The sequence below is a fragment of the Lutjanus erythropterus genome, chromosome 10 (assembly GCF_056507025.1).
Source record: "Lutjanus erythropterus isolate fLutEry1 chromosome 10, fLutEry1.hap2, whole genome shotgun sequence".
Taxonomy (NCBI): Eukaryota; Metazoa; Chordata; class Actinopteri; order Lutjaniformes; family Lutjanidae; genus Lutjanus; species Lutjanus erythropterus.
The window spans coordinates 29,684,364-29,697,845 of record NC_139326.1 but is presented as its reverse complement, the minus strand read 5'-3'; the positions used below and the strand labels follow the sequence as shown (position 1 = coordinate 29,697,845).

The 13,482-nt window shown below is 39.5% G+C and overlaps 1 protein-coding gene across 1 annotated transcript; it reads left to right on the top strand.

Annotated features, from left to right (window-relative positions):
- The first annotated feature begins 234 nt into the window (after window positions 1–234).
- On the top strand, window positions 235–13,475 carry poc5 (POC5 centriolar protein homolog (Chlamydomonas)). Its single transcript, XM_084729196.1, has 13 exons — window positions 235–297; window positions 2,049–2,132; window positions 2,995–3,148; window positions 3,847–3,951; window positions 4,326–4,525; window positions 6,214–6,390; window positions 6,659–6,763; window positions 8,396–8,575; window positions 9,467–9,650; window positions 11,619–11,752; window positions 12,181–12,282; window positions 12,477–12,647; window positions 12,759–13,475. Exons 1-13 carry the CDS (start codon window positions 235–237, stop codon window positions 12,891–12,893), a joined length of 1,794 nt encoding a protein of 597 aa, XP_084585322.1. The 3' UTR covers window positions 12,894–13,475.
- Window positions 13,476–13,482: the final 7 nt, after the last annotated feature.

Here is a 13,482-nt window from a genome sequence, read left to right as displayed (position 1 = left end):
CTCAGCACTCAGCCAGGTGGCGAGGAGGCTACAGTCCAACAGTACTGCTTGCAGCTCTGCCACGGCTGAGAGGGACCATATGTCTCTCCTCTTCAGAGTCTGTCCCAGCCCGGGACTGCCAAGCCGTTAGGCCTATCCCACATATGTGTCTTAATACTGTTAAGCACTACGGCTTCAGGGGGTTAAGACATTGCTGTAATTCAGTTTGCTTTTATCAAAGTGAATAACGGAGAAATGGCCACAGGGAGGTTCACAGGGTGGTGGTATTCCCCAAAGACTTACACCTTCCTCACACAGGTAAGATTGCTTCCCCTCGTGACAGTTTTAATCAGATAATCTCTATGCCGCATGTCAGACTACTGCTCACAATCTGGAAACCATGTAGGCTCTTTCAATGGGCACAACAGCCAACTGAGGAATTGCCTTAAAATGATTTCTTCTAATGTCTTTTATTGTAATATTAATGGGATTATCAAATCTTATATTAACAATGTACCCCTTTATACACTGACATGTAAACCTTGGATACCTCTGTGGGCAGTATTGTGTGTGGTCAGGCCACTCTGCCAGTAATAACTACAGGATCAGTATTTATTGATCATATGCAAGTTAACACATGGGCAGCAGTACAATGAACTGTGTGAGACAAGAATACCAGGCCAGCTCAGCAGTAACATGACAATACTTGGTAAAGATAAGAAATAGATTTACATAAAAACTGAATTCAGAAATAAAATGCAACTCTATACTAGTACAATCATAACCCTGGCATTATAAGCAACACTATAAACATTAAAAAAAAAAAAATGAATAAAAATGAGGATATGGACAGAAGTAGGGGTGTGTGCAGGTATTATACTTTATGAGTAAGTCCTTATATGATCCTCCTAATATGACTGTTGAGCCTGAATAGTACCATGATACTCACTACACTGTGCTTCTGCTGCCGAATGTCAGAATAAATGTGAAGCAGATGAGCTGAACCGTCAGAACAACAGAAAAAGTTTTAGCCGAGCTTTGATTTGTTCTATAGTAAGCACAGCTGCTGAGCTCGGCGTACTTCCGCTTACCGTTACCACGGAAACACTGTGGCCAATCAGAAACGATTTAGCAGGATACTGTGCTAACACTAGCCAATCATAGATTCTGTTGTTTAAGAGTCAGCCTGTTTGAAACGGCAAAGCAAGCATTTTCCAACTGACGGAATAACTACCACGGAGAAGTGTGGTATCCTTCATAGAAACAGTATAAATGAGGTAAAACATTTCCGAAAGCAAGTATAATGTCTGCGTGTGTACGTTATTTTTACAGTTATAATTTACTTCCGGAGACTGTAAAAAGCACTAGTTAGAGCTACTTGATTCAACGAGTTGTGTGTTATTTAGCGTTGCGTTCAAAAAGGAAACGTGTCTTTGTTTTAACTTGTAACGTAAATTAAAGTTAGCTGATTACTTACTGTAAATGTAGAAAAAGTTAGCAGCTAACACGTATTAGGCTAAATACCTATTTTCAGGTTGTTTTAAGACTTTGTTTGGTGCGTTTAACTAACGTTACAGTTGCGAATTTACATTAGCACACATGAAAGATCCATTGTTATAGTTATATTGTGAAGTGCAGCCAGCTTCAGTTTCCATGTTTTGTGACTGTATATGAACAGGGGTGTAGCGGTAGCCTAAGTACATTGATACTGTTAAAGATTAAATCCCTCAGCCTCATTTCAAAGAGGTGGATACTGTTTTTTTACATGATGTTCTGTATGTACAGTAATTTGTTGATGCATCATTATACCAAATTAACAAACAAGCTGCAACATTTGCCATTTAACTGCCATGTGTTAAAGAAAGTGAATAAAGTCTTGGTGAACCTTATCATTTGTTTCTATGGGTTAAAAAGATACAAGCATTTTATGTTAATATATAAATTAATCAGTATAAACCATGTATTATAACTTATGACTTAAATGTGAGGCAGATATGTGTCCTGACATTTCTAGCTCGTGTTGTTGGCAGTGTTTGCTTAAACTAACAGTTCCAACCATTTTTGTCTAGATGTCCTCAGATGAAGAGGAATCAACCAGTCCCGTTCTGCCCAAGGACTCTGATCGGGGCAGCTCTGTCTCCTCTGATCTCCAGGTGGTTATACAAAAACACATTCACCATTTTAAATCCTGTTATTCACTAGTCACATCACTCAGATCTGGAGACACAGCAGCATTGTGTAGCACAGCGTTTCCAAAACTTTTGCTGGCTTAGTTCAGAAACCCAACAAATGTTCATGCACCCCTCACCCCACAATTATTAACAATCATGAACAGTAATTTGGGAAGCAACTGATTGTTTATTTCACCTACATAGATTATATTCCCTCAACTTTGTTTCCCTCCATACTTATCCTCTGGTTGTGTTTTAAATATACAACCAGTTTCAATCAATAATCCAGACCACATATATTGATTTAAGAACAGTGCTTCTTTCTTCAGGCTTGAAGACTTTTTACTCCTCCTCAAACCATCAAAATGAATACTTTTTTGTTATGTTTTGCTCTGTGTCGTTTGTGTGTTCAGCATGATAAGACTAAACTTTGTTATGTAACCTTGTGTTATAAAATGACCATTAAATGAGCGATTGAACCTTGAAACACACCCATGTTCATTAGAATTGCTCTGTTTACTACTGATGCAGCAACTGACAATTGAGATTGAATGGTTTGTAGTGTTAACAGTCACTAAAGAGTTCGCTTCCCACTAAGTGATGTAAATGATATTGTTAAACTGGGATCTTGTTAAAATGCCTATTTAGTTGCTTGTGTTGCTCGTTGTAATTGACTGACTATAAAGCTGTATTTAATAGGGTCACTGCACCCCAATGTCTTGAAATTGCAGGTGACTAAAATTTTAGCATATCGAATAGAGCTTTACTATATGTGTATATGTATGTGATGTGTGTGTGTGTGTGTGTGTGTGTGTGTTGTTTTATCCTGTGTATGGATCAACAGGATGAGTATGAGGAGCTCCTTCGCTATGCTGTGGTCACCCCAAAGCTTGAGAGACTCACCAGTGCTCACGTGCAGCGGCTGAGCACCTCCTATCTGTCTTCAGAGGGTCGGTCATCCCAGAGAAAAGATGACACCAAATCACAGCGCCCAGCAGGTATCTTCTTTGGTCCCTCTTGTAAGCAGGACACATTCATATACACACATTTTCACTAAGCCTTTCTGACAGAAACACAACTTGAGCCCTTCCAGACACTGCCCCATCAAATGATCAGCTGTCAAAAAGGATTTGGCATCACGACATGGAAGAATGTAGTGTTTTTTATCAGCCTCATATTTTCAGCTTGTAAACCAGTCTAGTCAAGATGCATATGATATCAGTCTGTCAGATTGTACCCCCTATCTCTTTCCCCTACGATACCCACATCTTAAACAGTCCATCAGTCCCCCCCACCCCCACCCCCCAGCTCCAGCTGCAGCTCTCACTGGAGGTTTAGTGCTTTAACTGTCATGGAGTAGTGCACAGGGATGTAGAAGGCAGACGGCCGATTGGTAATGATCTCCTGGCACTCTGCCCGTACTGCTCTTTAGAGTGCAGGCTCTCTCTTCCCCCTGCAGGATTTAATTAAGATATTGACATAAATGCATTCCTGGACGAGGAGCCATGCTCATCGTATCAGCATTCTCAACATCACCTTCACTGTTCTTAAGCTGTCTTTTGTTTTCTTACTTTTACATTTTACTTTTCGTTTTGATCACGTATTCAAGATTTATTTTAGCATCATGTCCTTTTTATCTGTCTCAAATTGTGTCTCCCTCCGACTTCCTTCCCTCATCTCTCCTGTCTTCTGTCAGAATCTTCCACTGAAGCTAAAGACGGGAGGCATTCTAGCAGGAGCTTTAGATCACAGGCTTCCCCTGTGATTGTTGAACCTGCCACACACTTAAGAGCCCCTCATGGTAAATTTAATTAAAAATACACAAACAAAGTGGTTAGGTTTGATATGAAGTTGTATATTAATTTCTCTTGATTAGAGCTGCCACGATTACTCAATTAATCAGTTAGTTGTCAACTATTAAATGGATCAAAGCTAACAGTAATCTTTGGGTTGTGGGCAAAACAAGACATTTGAGGATGTCACCTTGAGCTTTGGGATTTTTCACCATTAGCTAGCATTTTATAGACCATCGTACTAATTGATTAATCGAGAAAATCAGCAACAGATGAATCGATAATGAAAATAATTGTTAGTTGTAGCCCTACACTTGATATCAGATAACTTTAGAAACACTTTTCTCATTTTCTTGTCTGTCTGTTTTGCTCTTCCTTCCAGCTGAGGAGATGGCAGGTCGCTTGTCTGGCAGGGCGTCCGTCCTCTCATGTGCTCTCTCAGACAGGTTACACACAGCATCTGAGAGGTCCAGGCCAAACAGCCCAGACCCCCTCGAGGCCACTGTGGCAGAGATGTTTATCTCAGAAGAGAACATCAACAGGATGGAGAACATTCTGGACACATGGAGCAACAACTTGAAGGTTAGTCTGCTTTCTCAAACTCTCCTTCTCCCACAATCAATCAATTCAGCAGCTCTTATTTGCAGGTTGCTTGAGAGCTGGCTGTAGGTAATGTTGTATGTCATGACATATAGGACTCTGACGTAGCTGAATAATAACTATTTATGATCAACAGCATTCAGTAGTATAATAGCAGTGTTCTGTTTTGAGTCTTTGCAGTTGCAAAATAGCTGGCAGGTTTATTTTTGATAAACTGAATAGATTAAAATGGACTACTTATTAACTGTGGAAAAATATGTTTGAATCATAATTAATAGTATTTTTGTAAGTGGTAAAAAGTGTACAATGTCAACAGAACATTAATTAAGCCTTTGATGAGCAGTGCAGTAAGCAAATTATTCAAATTCTCTTTATTTGCAAAACCTAAAATAGAGTGTGGTGGAAAAAAGCTAAAATGTAGTTGTCCTAAAAAATGTACCTTTACGTTTATGTCAGGGACACTGCACGTTTCTGATCATACAGTATATAATTGTATAAAATGCATGTGCACTACATGTACGAGCATGTGAAATCAACATAAAGAGACAATTACACTGAGATGGATTACATACCAGAGGAACTGAGAGCAATGCACTCTAAATATGTGATGTGAGGAAGAGGTCAGAGACGATAAAGGGAATGTGAAGTGTTGGACTCTCATGAAGGCTCACTGAATGAGATGACAGCTCTACTCGTCACCACTGACCTTTTAATTGTGTCTCCGATTTTGGAGGAGGTGGGTGTCCTTCCTGCCCTTTTCTACTGATGTTGTACACCTCATTCATGGAGGGCAGATGACAACCAATCACTTGCTAAGTGGTGCTGATGAAAGAGCACTGATCAGTTTGACCTGGGATAAGGCACTGAAGAACTATGAACTGCAGCAGAGGCATTTTCTTGACTGCAAGAAGAAAATACTTTTTACCTTCCAAATAAGCCAGGCATGTTGACATTTGTGTGAGTTGGTTATGTTTGACCCCATCGAAATTTAGCTGAGGTCACAGCCTTTTAATAAGCTCTAAAACCAAATTTACCCCCGTGTTCATGTGGCAACCTGTTCTAGACCCCTCTGACAGGCACGTCAAACTCATTTTAGTTCATGGGCCACATACAACCCAATTTGAGCTCAAGTGTGCCAGACCAGTAAAACCAGTGCATAATAATCTATAAATAACAATACCTGCAAAGTTTCTCCTTTTTTAGTATAAAGAAGTAAAACATTGTTTTTTGTCCATCATTTGTTTTGCACAGGGGTTGCAAAACAAATGATGAACAGCCTGAGATGTCTTTTGAAAAATAAGTTCAATTTCAACAATATGAATCAAGAATAGCTGTGTGTTTTATTGGGAAGTTAGAATTAATGACTGCTCTGCAATTTTCATACTCTGCACAGTCATCCAGTAGGGCAGACTCTACTTTGTTTGTCACCCCCGAAGTGTACGTCCATAAGATGCAACTCCACATCCTACAGCCTACACCCTACACCAGGGATGTTTTTTTTTTAATGTCTCCACAAATTAATCCAACAAAACAAGTTGCTGTCAGTGACAAGACCTCTGACACACATGTTAATCTAATTTAAGAACAAGTGAAGATGCCAGTATGTTCATATTTACTGAAGTAGTGTAATGAACATCCTGTCACTGTCCCGCCCTCTGTTCCCTAATTAGTCAAATGTACTGACTGAGCTCAGGAAGTGGAGGCTGGCGTTCAAGGAGAAACACAAGCTGGAGTTGAGGAAAGAGAGGGAGAAGTACGATGCCCAGACAGCTGTCCTGAAGTCGGAGCTAGACAGCCTGAAGGGGCTGCTACACACCTACGAGATTTCCAATCAGAGAAAAGATGAGGTGACTTTCTCCAGTACACATTGTGCTGGTTGCTTGGACATGGATTAAGCGCCACACTGAGATTTAATTTCTGTTGTAAAATTTTAGTGTAGGACCAGGTGGGCTTAATCCATGTCTAAGCTATCAGCCCCCTACCTCTATTTCTCTATTTCTTTTGTTACTTTCACTTTCTGTCTCTCGTGCTTTAACTCTTGAAAGAAAAAGATGTGGAACACTTTCGTCTGCTTTTCAGACTGACAGGCTTATTGTGTGATGTGTCCTCCCTCAGGTGATTGCCAACCTGAGCCAGGTGTTGGACAGACAAAAAGAAAAGATTGAAAAGATGAAGACCTTCACCCACTGGAGACTTCAGCACACTGAAGCCAAAGAAGAGGTAAACTGATGACATTGTGGTTTTTCCCACAGGTTGAAAACCTATTTGTGGTGGTATTTACCATTGGGACGGGTGTCCTCACAGGCTTTTGTATGGATTTGGGGGAAAAATCCTTTCTTGACAGGGTAAATTTCATAGCCTTTCTAATGCAAGGAGCATACATGATGCTTTACACAGTATTTGTGCTTTTATGTCAGTCTTCTGACATGATTTAAAGCTTTCAACTCACAAATCTTGCATAACACACATTTGTCTCCCTGGTCTCCTGTTGCACTAATAAAATACAAATGCACAGTATTTTAGTCAACAGAGAACAAAAAGTTAAACAGTCTTTAAATTTAATGTTTCATGAAGTGTGAAAAATAACAAAGAAAAAAAACTACTTCTACCCTTCTGCCCTACTATGTGACACAGGAATGGACTTAAAAAAACATAAATTAAAGTGTGTGATTGCTGAACAAGAAGATCAAATGAACATCACATCACACATAATATCTCAACATCTTACAATCATGTTTGAATCATCACTTCAGGGTCTGTCTTTTTTTTTTAATCTGTTTTCAAATTATGTTCTATGTTTATGTCTCCCACCAGGGACAGCCATGACTGGTGGCATTATGTTTTTGTGCTGTCCATCCATCTGTCTGTACGTCCATCTGTCCTTCTTGTTCATGTGAATGCTATATCTCTTGAGATAATGTTTTCAAATTTGTTACAAATTCCCACTTGGACTCAAGGATGAACTGATTAGATTTTGGTGGTCAAAGGTCAGGGTCACTGTGACCTCACAAAACACATTTTGGGCCATAATTCAAGACTGACAAAATTTGACACAAATATCCTATGGGGATACAACGATGAAGTGATGACATTTTATATCCAAAAGGTCAAAGGTCAACTACACTATGACAGAATGTCCAGCTCTCTATCAGTCCTCTGTACTCGTAACACTTTCTCTTACTTAAACTGAAAATTATTCACTGGAAGCATACTTGTCAATATAGTGATATATAACTTCAATTTTCCCAAAAAATACATCGAATACCTTTTATTAAATTTCTTTGAAGTCTTCATTGCATACATTATGAGTGAGGACAGAGGCATTCAACCATGAGGAAGTAATGTTGGTTTTATTATTATATAGTGTATTTTGTGAGAGAGGACTGTAAAATTACTGGTAGTGAATGTATCTTAATGTTGCTAGATTACTGTCACTGCAGTTTAATGGTTTATGCAAATGATCAGAACTGCATGAGTTACAGAGCCATACATCACTATGTCACTGCACACTGAACATGCACATGCCATATTTATGTACAAATATCTCCTCTCACAGAATTTACCTAGGTGAAATTTTGTCAGTGTACTCATGGACAGTCTGTTCCGTACAGTATATCAAACTAACAAGTGTAGAAAATCTAAGTGAAATATTTTGTTTTTTGACATTTCCAAAATAGCTGTTTATGCAAAGACTTGAAAACGGAAAATTTAGTGGATGACTCATGTTTTTGTTTAAATCATGACACTGAAAGTGCCCCAACGAGAGGAAATGCACTGCACCTGCACAAGAATGAATTATGGGTGTAATTATTTCCTTGTGAATATTTTCATGGTCTTGTGGTTCCCTGCCAGGCTCATGCTGCTCAAGCAGCGCGGCAGCACTACAATTTGCAGCTGAAGAGGAAGGTGTGGTTAGCCTGGCACTCTCTGGTCCAGAAACACTGGAAGGTCAAGGTGGAGCGGGCTTGCCGTTCAAGGGCTGAAGAGGTCTGCAGCCGCCTGTCTGCGGACTATGAGACCAAGCTGTCAGAGGTAAATAAACAGGTGGAAGACCTGCATATGAAACAGTCTGTGTATGATGATACTGCATTGCTGCATTCATACGTTAGTATCTTAAAAAGTGTAGAATTTAGTATTTTCAATAAAAGGCATTAAAAGTATTGAATTTAATTTAAATTTTTTCAGGGCAAGTACTGTTTATGTCAGTGTATCGCTTTACACTATTGACTGTGGAGTGTGTGCAAGCTCTGGTGCGAATCAGTCAGTTTTTAGGAAAGAAAACAAAATGTACACCTTGAAAGCTCATTCAGAATCGACAAGTATGGTTTTAACCCTAAGTGGCAGCAGAATCCAAAATACAAGTGGGTTAAGTAATTATTATGAGAAAATGTTTTATTAATTTCAAGTACTTGTATTCTTTTTAGGACTTAAAATGCATCCTGATTCTTCTTTATATCTGTCATACTTTTTCCAGTATGGTCATGGAGTTGGCATTAAATTTCATTCTAAGTGGTTTGTTCAAAATGTCTTTAAAGTCTTAACTTTAACTTGGAGAAGACCTGGGGTAGCCTGATACTTGACTCTACCTCAGTGAGGCGTTTTATCACAGGAACCGCAGCAGTCTGTAGTCAATAAAATATATTGTACATTTACAGAGCTGAGTCATGTGAAGCAAACCCAAAGCACCACTGTGATTTATTAGTTTCTTACATACATGTATTTTTTAATTTAACATTTCACTGAATTATAACCACACTAAACTTGATTAACAGACTGCAATGAAATAGAGAAAGATGATGTTACAGATGTATGGGTGCAACATAAAGGTGTAAGACTGAAAGCAAGAAAACATCAGGCATTGTTGGTAATATCTAAGCTGATAAATGACTGATTCCTTCTGTACTCTGCTACCTGTCTCCGCAGCACTGTGAGGCTATAGAGAAGGCCCAGGCAGAGATCCAGAGACTACGACTTGAGCGAGAGCGCTATGAGGAATCAATGAAGAAAGCCTTCATGAGGGGCGTGTGTGCTCTCAACATAGAGGCTCTCGGCATGTTCCAGACCACAGAGGGACGACCAGAGCAACCTGCGGTTCATGATCAGCATGGTCTGTAACAGAATTGCCACATTACCCTATTTTGTTAGAGAATATCCATATTTTTAAACAACTAGCACATTAAAAGTACATAAATAGAGCCCTGCTCTGCACAACAAACCATAAGGGTCGGCCTTGCCTCTTTGCTGTATTGATTCAATGCAGCTATCAAGACAAGAAAAGACAGAAACACCATTTCTCCAATAGAGTGCCACCGTGTACTATTGACAGTTGTGTAGATTTATGAATAAGTAGACTGAAAGGTGTCTTTGTTCTTTTCTTGGAGTCATTCACTAGCTCATCTAATGGAGCGATGAGTCACTGGATGGACTGAGTGCTGACTGAGGGGTAATTTGCACAGGTTATAACCTTGATGTGGCACTGGAAGATTGGCTGAAAAGGTTCAATAGCCCTTTTTATTGAATAACGTAATCACTGTTCAGTCACTGTTATGTACTAGTATGTTACCTTGTGAAGACCTGGGTTAAGGGCCTGGGGTGATGCAGGATATTTGACATGCAGGATAGACACTTAACATTAGGGGCCACTAAGCCCCTAAATGTGGCGACCAAAATACATTTTTGGTGGATCAAATGTAAACTTGTAAAAACAACACAGAAAAGTTAATCAAACGCAACCTGATACAGCCTGTGACGTGTTGTCGACTTTTCTTGTGTGTCTTAAAGGCATTGTTCTAGACTTCTCAGTGAATTGAGGAGACTGGCGGCACATACCGCAGTACAATACATTCTGAGATGTGTCAGGTTCTAGCCACTTCAGCTCCTGCTTCCATTTACTCCTAAATTTCAGTTGCTGTGTTTTACGTTTTGTTTTTCATAGTCCGCCTTTTGCGTTTCAGTTTCTTTATGTTAGCTTTTTGAGAAGGTTCAGCAAACCCAGACTTGAGTAGCCCTGGTAAATCAGGAGCAGGCCGGCGATGAGTACTCTTTGCTGTTTTCAGGATGTTGAACTACAAGGCGTGAGAGAATGTAGACATTTGTGGAAATGTAATGTTGTGTTGTGGCCACAGGGGGGCCTGCATGAAATATTTGGTGACCGCAGAGTCATTTTTTGCAGCCACAGGCCATCCAGCCATTGGTCCACGGACAATATCGACAATGTCAAAGCAGTTATTAGCTTTATGAAGCATTTAAATGGTAGCACAGTAGCACTAATCAGTCTAGTACTTGCCCTCAAACTCATAGCATTACACCGGTGTCACCACACAATGTCACTAAAGCTTTGGTTTTGTTGCTGTTTTGTTTTTGTTTTCTTGCCATGAGCATGTTGCACCCAAAAGTCAGGATTTGTCTACAGCTCTGTTCCTAATCTGCTATTTTTGGTGAGGACATGGCTGCTGAAACTGGATCTCAAAGTTTTTAGCTTGTATAAATGAACCCTTGCATGGTCTTCTGCTCATCCATCTGCTTCTAGTTTTAATGAGTCTTCCAAACTGAAATGTATTCCATTTCGTTTCTGTCAGGCTGGGCTGTTAGTTGCATAACTTTTCCATTGCTTTGAACAGGAATTGATTTTCTCTTCATAATTTCTCATTAATGAGGCTGGCCAGACTAACACAAAACCAACTGATATGAAGAGATATTCAGCCTATTTAAGTACTCATACTTGGTAGGAGTTATGCATAATTAATAATTAGCCACCATTTTAATTTGCCAAAGCAGGGGCGTGCAGTTGGCACTGGCTTCTCTGTTACATATTCTGTTTAAAAATTGTACTGTTAACATATGTTCAAACAAGCAAGAGAGGATGAAGGCTCTCCCACTCAAGCTTAATCACAGCCAATTTTAATCATTAGTATTGAGGGATAGGAAGTGTTTGTTCAACCAAAAGGAAATATCAGATGAGTAGGTATTTCATTTACAGGATACTGGTAATCAAGGTGATGTTCTGTAACTGTAAGAAACTTTTGCCAACTATATATTCCACCAGGGTCTAACACAATATTTTTTCTTTGTGTAGATACTCTGCCTCCTCAGGATGAGCCTGGGTCTACTTCGCTGGCTCAGCTTCAACCGTATCCCATCTCTTCCACACGGTTCAGTCCTGTTCACTTTGACCGATCGGAACCTTCCCACAGTGAAGCAGAGGATATAGTGAGACCCTTATCTTTTTTAAAAAAATATTAATATTAAAACATTTAATTGATATTTATTTTTTTGTGTGTTATTGGATAGTTTAGCTGAAGACTGACAGGAAGGTGGGAGGAGAGATGGGGTGACACACAGCGAAAGGAATCAAACTGTGGCTGCTGCAGAGGACCCACAGCCTCAGCATATTAGCATCAGCATATATTTAATTTCCTTTTGCTTCAGTTTAGATTTTTTTTATTATTGTTGTTACCTTATGCATCACAAATTCTGGCTTCATGTGCAAATGCTGTTATGTATACACCTCTGAAACATTAGTATTTGTACAGTATTATTAAACTCGCTTGTAAATCCTTCCACCTGTTTTGATCTGCTGCACTATGACTTCAATACTCTAAATCCTGAACTCCTGCTCTTGATTCCCTTTTCCTCAGATGGGCTCTGGTGCCCCCATGTCCAGAACAGAAGTACTCCCTCCCACTACTGTGGTGCACAGCACACTTCCACCTGGGGCCACAGCAAGTTCCCACAAACAGGTTAGCATTAGACATATCTATCTATGGACTCTGTTACAGGGCTTACAATGTCCACCTTCACAAGAACTATGTGTAACTATATTATTGAATAAATGGTTATCACATTGCTGGTCACAAAATGACTCAAGTTTAGTTTAAAAAAAAAAAGCCTTTACAATCACGTGTTTATGCTGTGATAATTGTTGTTGTTTCAGGTCAGTGGTCGTGTCATCACAGCCAGCCAACAAAAACCCTCAAAGACTGTAACAGCTCGCATCACTGCACGTACTGACGTCAGTAAAGCTGCACGCGGCAACCTCCAGGTGATGGGTGTGGCTCCACCCATGAGCTCTGTGATAGTCGAACGCCATCATCCTGTTACACAGGTATGGGACAGTGTCACTATTGTTACTCTAAGGTGATACTATCAATGTGTTAGTAGGCATATACCCTCAGAAAATAACATTTTCTTTTTTTTTTGTCTTTCACTCTTTCAGCTCACCATCGGTCAGGCCACAGCTGCTAAGTTTCCTCGCTCCTCCCAACAGGGCCAGAGCTCCACCGGAGGCAAAAGCTCCTCCAGAACACACAGCAGCACATGCCATGTGCATTCCATTAAAGTAGTTGACTGACCACACACACACACACACACACACACACACACACACACACACACACACATCTCACAGAAACTGTTGCTCACCTAGTCTAGATTTCAAAAGGATCCTGTGTAACAGTCCTAGAAATAGTTACTTCAGCATTAGTTTCATGTCAGTTTTGTTTAGATATTCAAATTAATTTGTACATTTGAAGTTGACAATTGATTGCTATTTTTCAGCTTCCTTTCAGGAATGTGAAAAGTCACAATTTCCTCGGCAATAGGATTTTTCTCAGGAAAGTACTACATAGACGAAGGTGTTTAGACTGGCACATGTAAATGTTTTTAATTGATAGCAGCTAGACAAAGTGTAGAATTACAAAATGGACTTTTATTTCTATGAAAATGTTTTAATTTAAATTATGCATACACAAGACTAGAATGTAATGTGTAAAATCACATATTTTATTATTTGTGTTATTGATGTTTTCAATTGAGACCAACCGTCCAATATCACAGGTATTTTACTTTGCTTAACCAAAGCCATATGTTAATGATCTGATGCACGATTTTATTTTTAAAATAAATTATTTTACTGCTAACACCCTGTACAAAATGATGTA

Bases quoted from the DNA above. Each gene is read 5' to 3' on its own strand.
- poc5 (XM_084729196.1), top strand. From the start codon at position 235: ATGGCCACAGGGAGGTTCACAGGGTGGTGGTATTCCCCAAAGACTTAC. The intron at 2,133-2,994 runs GTGGTTATACAA...ATGGATCAACAG, and splicing joins CTGTCTCCTCTGATCTCCAG to GATGAGTATGAGGAGCTCCT. The intron at 12,283-12,476 runs GTTAGCATTAGA...TTGTTGTTTCAG, and splicing joins CAGCAAGTTCCCACAAACAG to GTCAGTGGTCGTGTCATCAC.